Here is a 14839-nt window from a genome sequence, read left to right as displayed (position 1 = left end):
TGGTTGAAATAACTTTTCAGGTTGTTTCTGCAAAATTCCATCTATATTTTTGTTCAAGAACCCATCAGTTAAAGAAGATCTTGGTATTCCCCAAATTAAAAAAAAAAAAAAATTCCTGGATATTTAAGGCTACGGCAAGGAAAAAAAATCACTGAGGTCGTAATCCCCAAAACTAGTGTAACAGATTCATTAACTGTGAAAATCTTTGTGAGAAGTTGAAGTTGGCATCTGAGAAATAGCTGGGTCTACATATCTTCGGAAAAAAAGGAAACATTCTTTAAAACAGGTAAGAGTTTATAATCTTAGGAACTTTAGGTCATATCTATTTTAAAAAACGTTACACAGGGTTTTTGGTGAATGAAGAGTTTTGGCTGGAAAGGAACTCTATCTATACTTATTTCGAACTGTCCAGAGGAAAGGAAGACCACATAGTCCAGTTAGCAGGAATGCACTCTGTATAGAGAAGTAGGAATTCTCTTAATTTTAACATAAGCCCTATTAAAATTTCCCATAAGACCTACAAATTCTCATATTAGACTGTATACTCACCAAGGAAACTTTTGATTATTCATTCGATTTCCCCGGACCCTTGATACTGGGGACGGATGTACCCTGTAGACAGATGAGAATAATCCAGTTGTTGAAAAAGCATATTCCCAATTGCAAACTTAAAAAATGGCATCTGTTTTATAAATAATCTCTTTTAGAATTGCTTAATACAAAATCCCCAGAACTTGATCCAGTCTTAGTAAATGATGCAATGAAATTCCTATGCCTGCAAATCTGTGGTCCTTTTTTCCTTCTTAACCACTCTCACGACAACAGGTCTGTCACAATGTTCGCTCTGAAGACTCCCAGAGGCGGGACTGATGCACTCATTCAGTCCAACAAAAGTGACTAAATAACCCTTGCCAGGTACAAGAGTGGGTAAAGGTTATCTAAGGTATGGTGCCTGGGTTCAGTAAGCCCTCTTTGTACCTATTCCCATGAGGGTGGGCACAAAGAGGCGTCTAAGTGCCCCCTCCTTCATTCTACCATATTTAAAACTCTAGGAAGCAAGACAACATCATTCAAATATGCTGTGACAGAATCTGCGGGCCCCGGGGAGGAAGGAAGGGTGCACAGGTACTCCTAGGAGGAGTTCATTCTGGAAGTGATGCGCTACCACTGGGCTTTGAAGAAAGTAAAGCCAATTCAAAACTTTAGCCAGATAAAGAAGTGAAGAATATACTGCTTTCCAAGCTTCCAGGGTTGGGCTCATCCACTGGAAATAGCTTAAAGCTTCCGGGAACTGCTGTTATCTTCCAATCAAAGCCTAGCTAGTAAACCTCCGCCTCTTTGTGGGTCACTAACTGGCAAAACAATACGCCCTACTTCCGGCTGCCAGCTTCCTGTTATGGTCTATCTTTAGCCAGGATTTGTGAGATCTAAGCAGTCTTAGCTTATATTACTTTCACCCTTTATGCTTCATACATTGCTCTTATTTACAAGAATAAAAATGGGGATATAAAACTGGTCTTAAAGTCCAGTTTGTAAGAAACCCAGCTCTCTGTAGTTATTTAGTAAATCCAAATCATTCCATAACAGATAAAGAAGTTCCAGTCCCACCTAAGGGCCAACTGCAGTCTTTCCCTAAACCCAGAGCCAGACTGCACTTTGCACTCGGAAGGCTTATTTCTTCCAACATCCCTTATTAACATTCTTTTCCTTACGGCGCTTCTCAATGGCTGCTGCAGCTGAGCTGCTCAGCACAGATTTTCTGCTCGGCATGGGGGAGGGGGTGTTAATTATGCAGAAAGATGGAGAGAGGCCAGACAGCCCCTCTGGTGAACTGTCTCATTCAAGCACGGCCCACTTCCTGCTGTTTTGCAGCTACAAGGATCACCTGTTGGTCTTGGCGTCCAGCCAAACTGGGGCCTAGTGGAAATGACAGACTCAGCTAGAAATGAAAGCCAGTTCATAATCCAGTATCCCAAATTGGACAAAGAGGGGGGAAATGCAATAAAAGTACATAAAAATTATACGAAAGGTAGCAAGCATAATTTTTTTCTTTTATTCTTTTACTTTCTTACTTTCTGTCTGCTTGAAATACAATCCTTAAAATGGATATTTGAGCCAAAAAACTTCTCCCCGGTTAAAGCCCCCTGACCTAAGAGGAAGTGCAAGAAATTTTCCTGAACTTTTCCTATACCCGCACTGGGGTATCACAATTCTAACTATTTAAATAAAGTTTAATCAGCCCCAGATACTCACAGTTCTTTAATTTGTCCTCTATCCTTTAGAGGTTTACTTTTTTTATATTGTCCCCTCCTTAACCCTAGGAGTACAAAGAAACTACTTCATCATGAAATTTCCACTGGGTGAAGTTTAATGACAGAAGTATTCTCTTATTGATGCTGTTTATTGCATACATTAGTGAAGAAAAAGAGAGTCTGTTTAATACATAATTACAACATTCTCTAGGTATTTGTATCTTTTAGGAAAATTTCACTGATCCATAGATCAAATACTATAAATGGAGAATTTCTATAATGGTTTAGCAGTCTCAGGAAAAGAATTCCTTAGGAAAGTCTTTGGAAAAGAAGTCCTGATTGTGTGTATATGAACGAATAATTACAAGGTTTCCTAAATTAAAAAGGTAAATCAAGAAAGCTTTATTTTTGTCCTCAAAGGGAAGAAGTACACCGATAACTTGGCCCGTACTTCATCTGATAAAGTAGACCATAAGCCTTGCACTTCACCAACCCCCTGAATTTTATTTCTTCAAAAGGATATGGCATGTTTTTTGAGCTCAGTCTTTAAACTGTAACACTTTTTGCCATCCTCTTCTGCCTTCTTTCCACATATAGAAGCCAGGCAGGTAGCAACGTCAAAACCTCAGGAGGAGAAACCACCACCTAATCTGCATGTCATGCATTATTCATGACCTCCTGATTCCTGCACCTGCATCTAGGCAGGAAGCTTGCAGGGAATGTTCATTATTCTTCCCTTAGCCTCATACAGGCTCGATTACTGCTAACCCACTTTGTTCTGTAACTAAGGGTTTCAGGCCTTAGTACTAACTGCTGGATGTGGAAAGAAAAAACACCACGCTGAAGAAAAGGGCAATCTTGGTTGTTGTGTAACATGTATTGAATGTGCTCTTCTGAGACTGACAGTTTGTCAGGTGGAAATGCTCACATTTGGTGATTTACATTACATAGAGAACAGGGAAGCTATACCATTAGGGCCATGTGTACCAATTGTTCTATTTATATACACTTACTCATCTGGAGCAGAGAGCATGTTTATAATTTTACCCAGTGCAGAGCTTAATTTAGCTTTCTTGCTAAGCATATGAGAACTTTTTAGATGACTTAATACAAAAATGGCTCTTTCTTCTTTGGGTGTAAGCACCAAAGAACCTGACCCTCAAAACCTTGCATCTTAATGACTACCATTTATAGCTAATCAAGAGAATACCATCACTTTGGTTTTCAGTGTTTTCATAAACCTACCTGAATGGCACCCCCTGGTGACTGAAGGTGGGACGAAACACCTTGATCCCCAACACAAATCATCAGCCACTCATTAATTGCTGGGGAAGGATACTGGTCCCACTTTACTATCTGCACCACAGAAAAGCTGTGATAATGTAATGCAATCTTATCATCCCAAGTGGAATTAGGATGAAGTGGTTAAGAGTGAAAATTGTGTGACCAGCCTGCCTGACTGAATCCCAGCTTCACTGTTTACCAACTGTGTCATCTTTGGGCAAGTTACTTAACCTCTCTGTGCCTCAGTTTCCTCATCTGGGCAAATGGAGGTAATAATGGTGCCCATTACCTAGGGCTGCGAGGTTTAAATCAGTTAACAGCTATAAAATCTTTAGAACGGTGCTCAGTACTTAGGAAGCAGTCAATACATGTTAGCTATTATCACTAGCAGTGCTGATTAGACATGAAAGGATGGGAAGATAGAGGATAGAGCTGGACTATCCAGGTAATTCCAGGGGATTAAGATTACAAATCTGCTCTACAGAGCCTGCTGTCTTACCTACTATGCTTATACAACTTTACTAAAGGTGAGGAAACAAACCAAGAAATAAACATGGACAGAGTAACACAAACCAAAAACTATGGCTTATAAGGTATGGCTTACTCTCAGGCAGCTCACTTTTCTGTTCTTTATTAGAAGATCTATCTTCTGTGTACTAAATTGCATAGTATTTAAGTTATGACCAATTCAAGAACAAGAGAGTAATCCCGGCAATGCAAATTTGCACCTGTTTACAGAGCCTTTACTATTTGCTTGACATTATGCTAAATAATTAAGACATAATATCTTAATTTATCATGTCATTACTGTCCATATTTTATCTTTGAGAAAATAGGCTTAGAAGATTAGGTAACTTGCTGGGGTCACATAGGTAGTAAAGAGAGAAGTCAGGATTTAAACAAAGGTCTGTCTGACCTGTCTGACATCATCCTACTCAGGATGATGTAAGATTATCATCTGGTACTTATATATATTCCCTCTGGCCAGCCCAGAGGATATAATAAGATGAATTAGCATCAGGGTCTTAAATAGGAAATTTTCCATGTATTTAAGCCCAATCAAACATTTTATAATATAAGTAGATACAAAGTTGAAGGAATGGTTTTCTTGGACTAAATATGAAGCATGTGGGTACTTACAAGAAGTACAGTCATAATAATATACTTTATCTCTTTAACTGTTTATGAATGTTCCTTGTTATATTAGCACTGTATTTAAATACATAATGTACAACACATGTAAATTTTAGAGGGCAGAAATTAATTCTGGCTATATTCATGCTTCCTCACATTCCATTTTCTCTAGAATCCAATGTAGTTGGTGTCCACACCCCTCTCATGAAACCACCCTCATCACAGCCATCAATAGTCTCCATGTTTTCTAATCTGATAGTGAATTTTCAGTCCTGAACTTCTCAAATTCTCAGCAGCCACTGACATAACTTATCACTCCATCCTTGAACAGCTTCTTTACTCAGCAGCCAAGACATTCTTCTGGCTTTCCTCCTTTTTTCTCCTTTGCTTGAACCTCCTCCTCTCATTCTTTCAAACTCTAAATGTTGGCATGGGCTAGTTGTCACTTTCCTATGACCTTTCCTCTGTACTATTTAAACTCACTCTGTAGCTAAAAGAGGCTCCAACATAGCTACCTTCATGACCTTCCCACCCATATCATCATGACTCCCAAATGTCTACCTTCAGCCTTAGATCTTCTCTGAAAACCAGACCCAGGTTTCTTAATAATATCAACCTTGCTCTGAAAAAAAAAAAAAAAAAAAAAGTTGTTCCTTCCGGTATCTTCTGAATTTCAAAAATGGCGGAATTATTCACTCAGTTGCTCAGGCCAAAAACCTTAGAATAACATGTGAGTCCACTTGTGCTCACACCCCATAAGTTAGAGAGGCTGTTTCATACTGAGAAGAATGAGAATAAATGATTATTCCACAGACCAATGAAATCTTTCTTGTAGGACATCACTCATCTAGCAAGATATTTTATTTCAAGATTTTAAGAAATTATTATGTACAAATATGTTCTTTTTCTAAATCCATTTAGGTTATATAATCACGAACCTATATTTTAATTAGGTTAATGATTAAATTATTATCTATACATTGTGCAAAGCATTAAACATAATACATACTTTAACAACTCAGTTTACTACATTTGCTGAAGATTAACCTAGAAATAATTCCGCAATTACTAAATATCAGAATTTTCCTATGCAGAATTATATAAAAGACAATTTAAAAATATTTCTTGGTATTGCCTTCTTCTTACACTCAGTTATATTGAATACAAGTTCTCCTGATTATTCAGGTTACTCTAGAAGTTATTTTAATATAAATACACTACCCATGACCAAATAAAAATATGAGTGTGACCAGTGTTTAAATTCAGTGGGCCCTTTTTATTCTCAGGTTTTCCTCAGGCCAGTGATTAAATGACTATTAGAAATGCCATATATTTTTAAAAAGTTCTCCACCTGCCTTTATACTAAAATTTCTCTCATGAAAAGCCATTTATGTTACTTTTAGAAAAGTGGCCCAAACTTAAATACTATATGCAATTAATATGTGAATTTTTTTTTTTTTGAGACTGAGTCTTGCTCTGTCACCCAGGCTGGAGTGCAGTGGCGCCATCTTGGCTCACTGAAACCTCTGCCTCCCGGGCTCAAGCAGTTCTCCTGCCTCAGCCTCCTGAGTAGCTGGGATTGCAGGCATGTGCTACCTGTAATGGCTAATTATTGTATTTTTAGTAGAGATGGGGTTTCACCATGTTGGCCAAGCTGGTCTCAAATTCCTGAACTCAAATGATCCTCCTGCCTCAGTCTCCCAAAGTGCTGGGATTATAGGCGTGAACCAGCATGCCCAGCCAATATGTGAACTTTTTTTTTTTTTTTTTACTGTTTACTATAACTCTTATTATAATGCCATAGACACTGAAAGAGAGAAGTTAAACTGTGTTAAAAATATAACATTTTGAAGGAAACATTTATTTCTGATATACACCAAGAGAAAGAGGAATTCTAAAAAGAGCATTTGGTGTGCAATTATAATGTATTAATTAATCCTGGCTCTATCTCCCATCATCCCCACTTGCTCTCTCTGGGGCAGTGACACTAGATGTTCTCCTCTCTCCTTGCTAAGCTGATTAGCTGATGCTCAACTGTAAGACGCCCTCCCTAACCTCCAGGTCTTGGTCATCTTGCTCTGAATTCTTATGGCACGGGGTACTTAGCATGGGTTAACTCAAGGTTATATTTGTTAGTATGTTTAGTTTATTTAACCTGTCTCCCCAACTAGACAGAATATTCCAAGGGACAAGGGAACTTTTCTCTTTTTGCTCACTGTCATATCTCCAGTACCTGATACTAAAGTAGGCACTCAATAAATAGCTGTTGTATGATTGGCCTGATTTTCCTACTAAATGGATGCAATGGCCATATCTGTCTAAGAAACCATTGCATCCTCAGAGCTTAGCATAGTGCATTGTCCACATATAATAAACATGTGGCATAGACGCATAAACATTTGTTAAACAATGAGTATCGAAAAATATAAAAATGATTTAGGTTTAGAAATTTGAGCAATCTCAGTGAATTACTTACTGAAAACCTCCAGAGCACCTAAAGCATCAATAATTGAAAATTATTAATACAATCCAACAAACTTCACTCAACAGTTACTATGTGCAAGGTCTTGCATTGTAAGCAAAATAGGATCCCTGCCCTCAAGCAGCTTACAGTCCAGTTGACATAAACAGGTAGTAACTATTACAAAATAGGATAGGAAAATTAGAAGAGATTTCAAATTTCATGAAAGTAAAAATGGGGTTAGAATGAATTCAAACTGTGAAATACCAGAGGTTTCCAGGAGGAAGAGACTTTTAGGCTAGGACAAAAAGAATAGGTACAATTTTCAGAGGCAAAATTGAACAATGGTAGGAAAGCACTCCAAGAAGAGGAGCTAAGTTACTCATCTAAGTATGAAAGTGAATTCAAGGTAGGAAGTGGATAATATGGCATGGCCAGAGGGGAAAGATTCTTGGAAGTATTTGCGGGAGATAAGCTTGATGTTAAGATGGGATTCAGATGCACATATCAATACATAAATGTCTAAGGAGTTGGGAACTGGGTCACAGAGCTGTGCAGCCATATCAGCCTTTCCTCTATTGCTCAGAGCCATATATACACCCTATCTTTTACTTAACCAACATTTATTGTACACCTATTACTCATTAATTCAAATATTAGTTGAATCTCTACTATGCCAAGCATTGTTCTAAGTTCTTAAGTGTCTTCCGGGCTCCTACGTGCTATGAAGTGTGTTGGGGAGAGGATACTACAAGGATTCAAACACGGTTCCCGACTTGAAGAAGCCAGCACTGCAAGTGAGCTTAGACAAATAATTGACCATGATGGTGCCATGTGATTAACAGCCACAGGGGCAGATAAATGGCCATGCGGCATCTGAATTAAGCTTTGGAATAAACATGGGAGTTTCCCTAGGAAAAGGAATGAGGTACACTTTAAAGGATACATTTCTCAGATGTGGAAAAGGAAAGGGGAATTCTGGAGATACAAAAAAGCAACACAGGGTAGTAGAACCGTGTCCAATAGCAAAACCATAAATTGGTGTAGACAACTAGAGGAAAGGGTTTAGTGAGCCTGGAGGGGCAGGAAATTACAGGTGTTGTGTGTTGTGGTAAATGGTCAACTCAAACAGAATTAAAGGACAGCCACCAAAGAATTTTAAGATTGGAACTGGCACAATCAGATTTGTATACCAGAAAAATCACCTTGGCAGCAGTACACAGGGTGGCCAGAGGGAAATGCAAGGCACAGGAGGCCATGGGAGGACACCTGCAATAATGTCACAAAGCAGGATTCAGATGGACACAGCGGGAATGACGGTGGGTTGGGGGAGGAATGAGAAGAGGATGGACACAGATTAGGCATTATCTGCAGGACCTGGTCTAAGTATATGTGAGGTGTGGGCAAGCGAGGCAGAAGTAAGGTAACAATTTTTGGATGACATCCAGGCTTCTGATGTGGGTAATCAAGAAGCTAATACACGGAATAAAGGAGGAGGATCATGTTTCTGGATTAAAAAAGAATACAAGTTTCTAACTGTCAGATGCACATACATATTTGGGGTTCAGCAGAGAATTCTGAGAAGAGCCAGAGACCTGAGTATCCTTAGCATATAAATCACAGGTGAGCCCTGAGCTTCATGGAGGCAGTATTTAAGTGAGAAGACCACCAGACCAGGGCCAGGACCCCAGGGAACAGGACATCTTCTTGATTGACTTTACACCTCTCTTCCCACTCATTCAGAGAATACCAGGGATCTCACTGGATGGGAGGTTGGAGTTTCATGACTCAGTTCAGTCTCATATGATCTCATGACCAACATCAGGACAGAAAAGAGATTTTTGATATCAGAAAGGCAAAAAACAATCTGCTTTTCCTTCAGAGTTGCTTTGAGCAGTCATTAACACCAATATCAATTCTGTTAAACAACCCAGAAACCCAGGAGTTACCCTGGTCTGAAGTCTTTCCATATCCACAAACAGGGATGCCTATGACACTATCTCCATTCTATCTGTGTTCCGTTTCCACAGTTACCCACCTATTTTAACCCATTCCTCTTTTTTACCACCTCCCCTAATCCCTTGGCAGCACTATAGCATAGTGATATTTTTCAGCTCCACTATCCCTTTAATGGCTTTCCATTGCTTTTGAAGTTGACCCAAATCTCAACACAGCCCGAATGCCTATTGGCCAGCCACTCCCCTCTCCAAGCTTTATGATGCTACAACATCCCCTTCTGTTTCCTGTTTCTTGCTCTCAGCTCAGTGTCTGTGCACATGCTAGTCCTTTTACTCACAACCCCCCTTACCAGCCCCACCTAGTTTACTCCTATCCCTTGCTCAGCTCCTCAGTTCAAATGTCACTTCTCTCTCTCTAACTCACCAAACCGGATCATGTCTCCATCTTACAGATTCTTATCATTCCCTGCATTGCCCTTCACAGCACTTATAAGGCTTGTAATTATATGGAGAGTGATTATTTGATAAAAAGTAAGAACTATTTCTCCTTAGCTCACCACTTTATGCCTTGTACCAGGCCGCATGTCCAGTAAAAAGTAGGCACACATTACATACTGCTCTATAAATAAAAAGAGATGATGAGAACTCACAATAGTAGCCTTATTTTTTCCTACAGATGTGCTGCTGCAATAATCTGAAAAAATAAATGTCAATATATGTGTGTATATACATATACAAACTATATATATAAACATTAAAAAGATAAAGTACAAAATGTAAGAGAAGGTGAGTGAAAAATGATGTACCTTAAAGAAAAGCTTTGGCCCTACAGGAGATGTGGGTTCTTTGGACCTGCATCGGCCTACACCTGGAACCATCCCAAGCCAGAATGTCATGGCAGATCCATCCGTCACTTCCTCGCTGCCAGAGAAATTAGTGGACACAGTGGAAAAACTGGTGAAATCCAAATGAGGTCAGTAGTTTTGTTAATTGTTGAACCAATGATAATTTATTGGTGTGAGTAATTACACTATAAGGATGTAGATATTAACATTAGAAAAAATGGGTGAAAGGTATATGTGAACTCTGTAATAATTTTGCAACTTTTATATTCTAAAGTTATTTCAAAATAAAATAATTTTCAAGTGCCAGGGCTTTGCTGGGATAATAATATAAGCAATACAGATCTATTAGAAATTATTTTTTCTGTGTTTTATTTTGTGATATAGTTTTTCATTCAACAGTTATTATCAATAACACTCAACCTGTACATGTTTAAAAATATAAAGTATATGTGTGCGTGTCTGTGTGTGCATATATATGTACCTTCTCTCTTACTTTTTTTTTTTTTTTTTTTTAAAAGATGGAGTTTTGCTCTGTACCCCAAGCTGGAATACAATGGCATGATCTCGGCTCACTGCAACCTCTGCCTCCTGGGTTCAGGTGATTCTCCTGCCTCAGCCTCCTGAGTAGCTGGGATTACAGGTATGTGCCACCATGCCCGGCTAATTTTTGTATTTTTAGTAGAGACAGGCTTTCGCCATGTTGGCCAGGCTGGCCTCAAACTCCTGACCTCAGGTGATCTGCCCACCTCAGCCTCCCAAAGTGTTAGGATTATAGGCATGAGCCACTGTGCCTGGCCTATCACTCTTTTTTTAAAGTAAAAACTCATTAATTCCACCTTTAATGGTTTTTTGCATGAACTGAGTACAGAATTACTAATAAATGGAATGCTGAAGAGTGTTAGAAAGAAAAGAGTAAAAGAAAAAGAGACAAAGGCATTTTCAAAGGTTGATAAAATGATGCTATGGTAAGTTTTGGGGAAATTTAGATTATGTGTACAGAGAAATACAACCTATATCACGGAACTGACATTCATCTAGGTTACACAGATCCCAAATTTTACTGTGACCCGAGATATCCTGATAATTGCTTCGACTTTCCACTTTCCTTTTCATGGATATAAATATATATTATTTTTCACTGTTCAGTAAATGGTACATTAAGGTTCTAGTTCTTCATTACATGAACTGAAATAGTTTATTCAGTTGTTAGTGTGGATTGAGTTGGAGACATTTCATGAACTGGCAGACATTCTGATTGGTAGTTACTCTATTAGTCCCACTGGTAACACCATTTATTTGGTGAGCGCTGTTGAGAAAAAGTAATAAGTAGTCGAGGAATTACTTCAAATGCCTTTGCGATCTCTGGCTGCATTAATTTTGAGATGCCTCATTTAGGCTATAAAAAGAGGCAAAGTTAAAGTATGTAATACAGACATTTTGTCACCTCAAATTGGACCTATTACAATTTAGCATTCTCTCAAGAAGGTGTTATAGCTCACTAAGCTGTACCATTTTTTCTTTGAATAGGACAAAATTTTACATCATTTGGTTCACAGGCATAATGAAAATGGCATAAACTAGCTTCTAAAGATGATAAGCCATCTCTAAGGAAAAAATATAGCTTACATTTCACTTTCAATAAAATTTCAAATGCTAGAAAACTTTCAATCTATTAATTAAATGTGACTATTATTATTTTAAATAATGTATTAAAAAGAAACGGATTTATGTAAGTGTGTGTGTATTTAAGTCCCAATTTGTTTTTCTTTAAGTGGACACCAAATAAAAGGAACGGTGTCCAAGAGATGGATTCAGTACTGAATCACAGAGCAGTCTGATCCGTAAACAGCTGTAGTAGCAGTTTCCTCACTGCCAATACTGACAGCCAAGAAGCTTGGAGAACTTCAAGGCAAAGAAGCCAGGACCTGACCTACCAGCTTATACTGAGACACTTTATTTCAGGAGTTGGCATCTGAGTGTAAGAGCTGCCAAACACATAAATCAGTACCCACAGGGCTAAAGGTACTTGTGGAGATTGGCAAGAAGCTTATAAAGTATCACATGCCAGCCCACCAATAGGATTGGACAAATAGCAATGCACCCACCATACAAGCACTTTCAAAATGCACTGGAACTCTCACATTTGATCAACATCATTTATACTAGTCACACTCAAATTCACTATTCTCCCCTCTGCCCTACTTCCAGCCATTGGTATTCGGTTTCCACTGCTTCATGTAGCACAAGCCAAAGAGGGTACAGAGTTTACCCTGCAGAAACATATATTGGTTATTACTATATTAACAAAATAGCCAAATTAAAGTACATCTGGTTATTTTGGTTATTTTTCATATGAATCCCTACGTCATTGTTCTGGTTGCTTATGAAGCACTCTACCATTGTGATTGAAAAAAAATACATGAACAGGAAGGAACTGATTTAAATGGATTAGGCATTCCCACATTAAATGCACCTGCCAGTCAATTTAGGTAATATTAAAGAAATCTAAGATATAGCCTCTGATCTTAAAAGAAGAAAACAGCCCAATTGGGGAAGTACACAATAGTTTCAGAAAGGTTAAACAACAACAGTGTAAGATTAAGAACACCCAATTCTGCAAAAAGAAGAATAGTTGGAAGGCAGCAGATAACTAAACATAAAGAAATCATGGAAATATGATTACTTCAAGAGGTCAGAGGAGAGAAAAATTCCTTCCAGTGAATGGTGTGAGATTTGGGCTGGGTCTCCTAAGATACAACTTTTGTGCAGGCATGGAGAGGCAGCCAAGTATATGAGGGAAGAAAGATGTATGTGCAAAAAGGAAGAGGGGACGATTGGTTGAGCACATGACTACCTTAGTGGGAAGAAGGAGTTCTTGCTAAGGGAGTACATCCCAGAAAGCAGAATGTCCTTGATGATGCAATCGATGTTTTGAGATTTTTCTCTCTTAAAGTGGAAGATTTCACTTCAGATGAATAATGTACAAGGTAGTGTCATATAAGAATTCAATGGTGGCTAGGCATGGTGGCTCACGCCTGTAATCCCAGCACTTTGGGAGGCTGAGGCAAGTGGATCACCTGAGGTTGGGAGTTCAAGACCAGCCTGACCAACACTGAGAAACCCTGTCTCTACTAAAAATAGAAAATTAGCCAGGCGTGGTGGTACATTCCAGTAATCCCAGCTACACAGGAGGCTGAGGCAGGAGAATCGCTTGAACCTGGTAGGTGGAGGTTGCAGTGAGCCAGTATTACACCATTGCACTCCAGCCTGGGCAACAAGAATGAAACTCCGTCTCAAAAAAACAAAAACAAAGAAAAAAAAAATCAATGGCAACGGGTGTGCAAAAGGCCTAGAAATGAAAAAGACTAATATGCAGGTAAACTTTCCCTTCCTCCTCTTTCTCTCCCTTACTCTGTCTTTTTTTGAAGAAAACAGAAGGCCAGGCATGGTGGCTCACGCATGTAATCCCAGCATCTTGGGAGGCCGAGACGGGCAGATCACCTGAGGTCAGGAGTTCGAGACCAGCCTGGCCAACATGGTGAAACCCCATCTCTACGAAAAATATAAAACAATTAGCTGGGCAGGGGTGGCGCATGCCTGTAATCCCAGCTTCTTGGGAGGCTGAGGAAGGAGAGTCATTTCAACTCGGGAGGCAGAGGTTTCACTGAGTCAAGATCATGCCACTGCACTCCAGCCTGGGTGACAAGAGGGAAACTCCGTGTCTAAAAAAAAGAAAAAAAAAAGAAAACAGAAGCCACACCTTTGTATGTTAAGTCAAAGGAGCCAATGGAAAAGGAGAGCCTGAAAATGCTTGAGGGAAAAACTGAGTGACAAAGAATAGGCATGACAGTGTTCCATGACACTTGGCAGTTACACAAACACAAGTGTGTTCTTAAAGCAAGAGCTTCCATGAACTTTGTACTGTGCTAAGAGTTTCTTTTTTGTTTTTCTTGAGACAGGGTCTCCCTCTGTGTGACTCCAGTCATAGAGGCTGGAGTGCAGTGGCACAATCACGGCTCTGCAGCCTTGACCACTTAGGCTCAAGCGATCCCTCTGCCTCAGCCTCCCGAGTAGTTGGGACTACAGGCGCCTGCCACCACACCCCACTAGTTATTTTATGTTTTGTAGACATGAGGCGAGCCTCCCTATGTTGCCGAGGCTAGTCTCGATCTCCTGGGCTCAAGTGGTCTGCCTGTCTCAGCCTCACAAAGTGCTGGGATTACAAGCATAAGCTACAGCACCTGGCCTGTGCTTAGAGTTTCACTAGAGAACCTCACCAAAAAACAGCCTGTCATGTAAGTATTATTCTCACTTTGCAAACAAGAAAGGCAAGCTTAGAGAGGTTATGAACCTAACCCAAGGGCACATACCAGGGTTGAAACTCAAGTCTAGGCCTGAGGGACTCCCATGTCACACTCTTAAACAACACCTTACTTTGTTTATTTTATGAGCAAAGATGCAGCTCTTTTAAAAAATGTTAAGTAGACATAAGCTAGAATGGTAGAATGTGTGGCAAATATTACAGTTTCATATTTACCAAACAGTGATGCTGCTTACAGTTGAGGATTATGTTTAGAAATCATAGACTAGGGGGTGGAGCAAGACGGCCGAATCGAAACAGCTCCAGTCTCCAACTCCCAGCGCGAGTGACACAGAAGACAGGTAATTTCTGCATTTTCAACTGAGGTATTGGGTACATCTCACTAGGGAGTGCTGGACAATCGGTGCTGGTCAGCTGCTGCAGCCCGACCAGCCAGAGCTGAAGCAGGGCGAGGCAAGGCCTCACCTGGGAAGTGCAAGGGGGAAGGGAATCCCTTTTCCTAGCCAGGGGAACTGAGACACACAACACCTGGAAAATCGGGTAACTCCCACCCCAATACTGTGCTTTACCAAGGGTCTTAGCAA

The 14839-nt window shown here is 39.6% G+C and overlaps 1 protein-coding gene across 3 annotated transcripts in view; it reads right to left on the bottom strand.

The window, feature by feature from the left end:
• KLF12 (Kruppel-like factor 12) overlaps window positions 1-14839 on the bottom strand; it is a 465591-nt gene that overhangs the window by 70260 nt on the left and 380492 nt on the right. For all 3 annotated transcript variants that reach the window (XM_011932150.1, XM_011932151.1, XM_011932149.1), the window contains one exon: window positions 550-612. In XM_011932150.1, coding sequence (XP_011787540.1) covers window positions 550-612 — 63 coding nt within the window. The remainder of the gene's footprint in view (window positions 1-549; window positions 613-14839) is intronic.

The sequence above is a fragment of the Colobus angolensis genome, unplaced genomic scaffold (assembly GCF_000951035.1).
Source record: "Colobus angolensis palliatus isolate OR3802 unplaced genomic scaffold, Cang.pa_1.0 Scaffold94, whole genome shotgun sequence".
In the NCBI taxonomy this organism is placed as follows: Eukaryota; Metazoa; Chordata; class Mammalia; order Primates; family Cercopithecidae; genus Colobus; species Colobus angolensis.
This window is presented reverse-complemented; position numbering and strand designations above follow the sequence as displayed.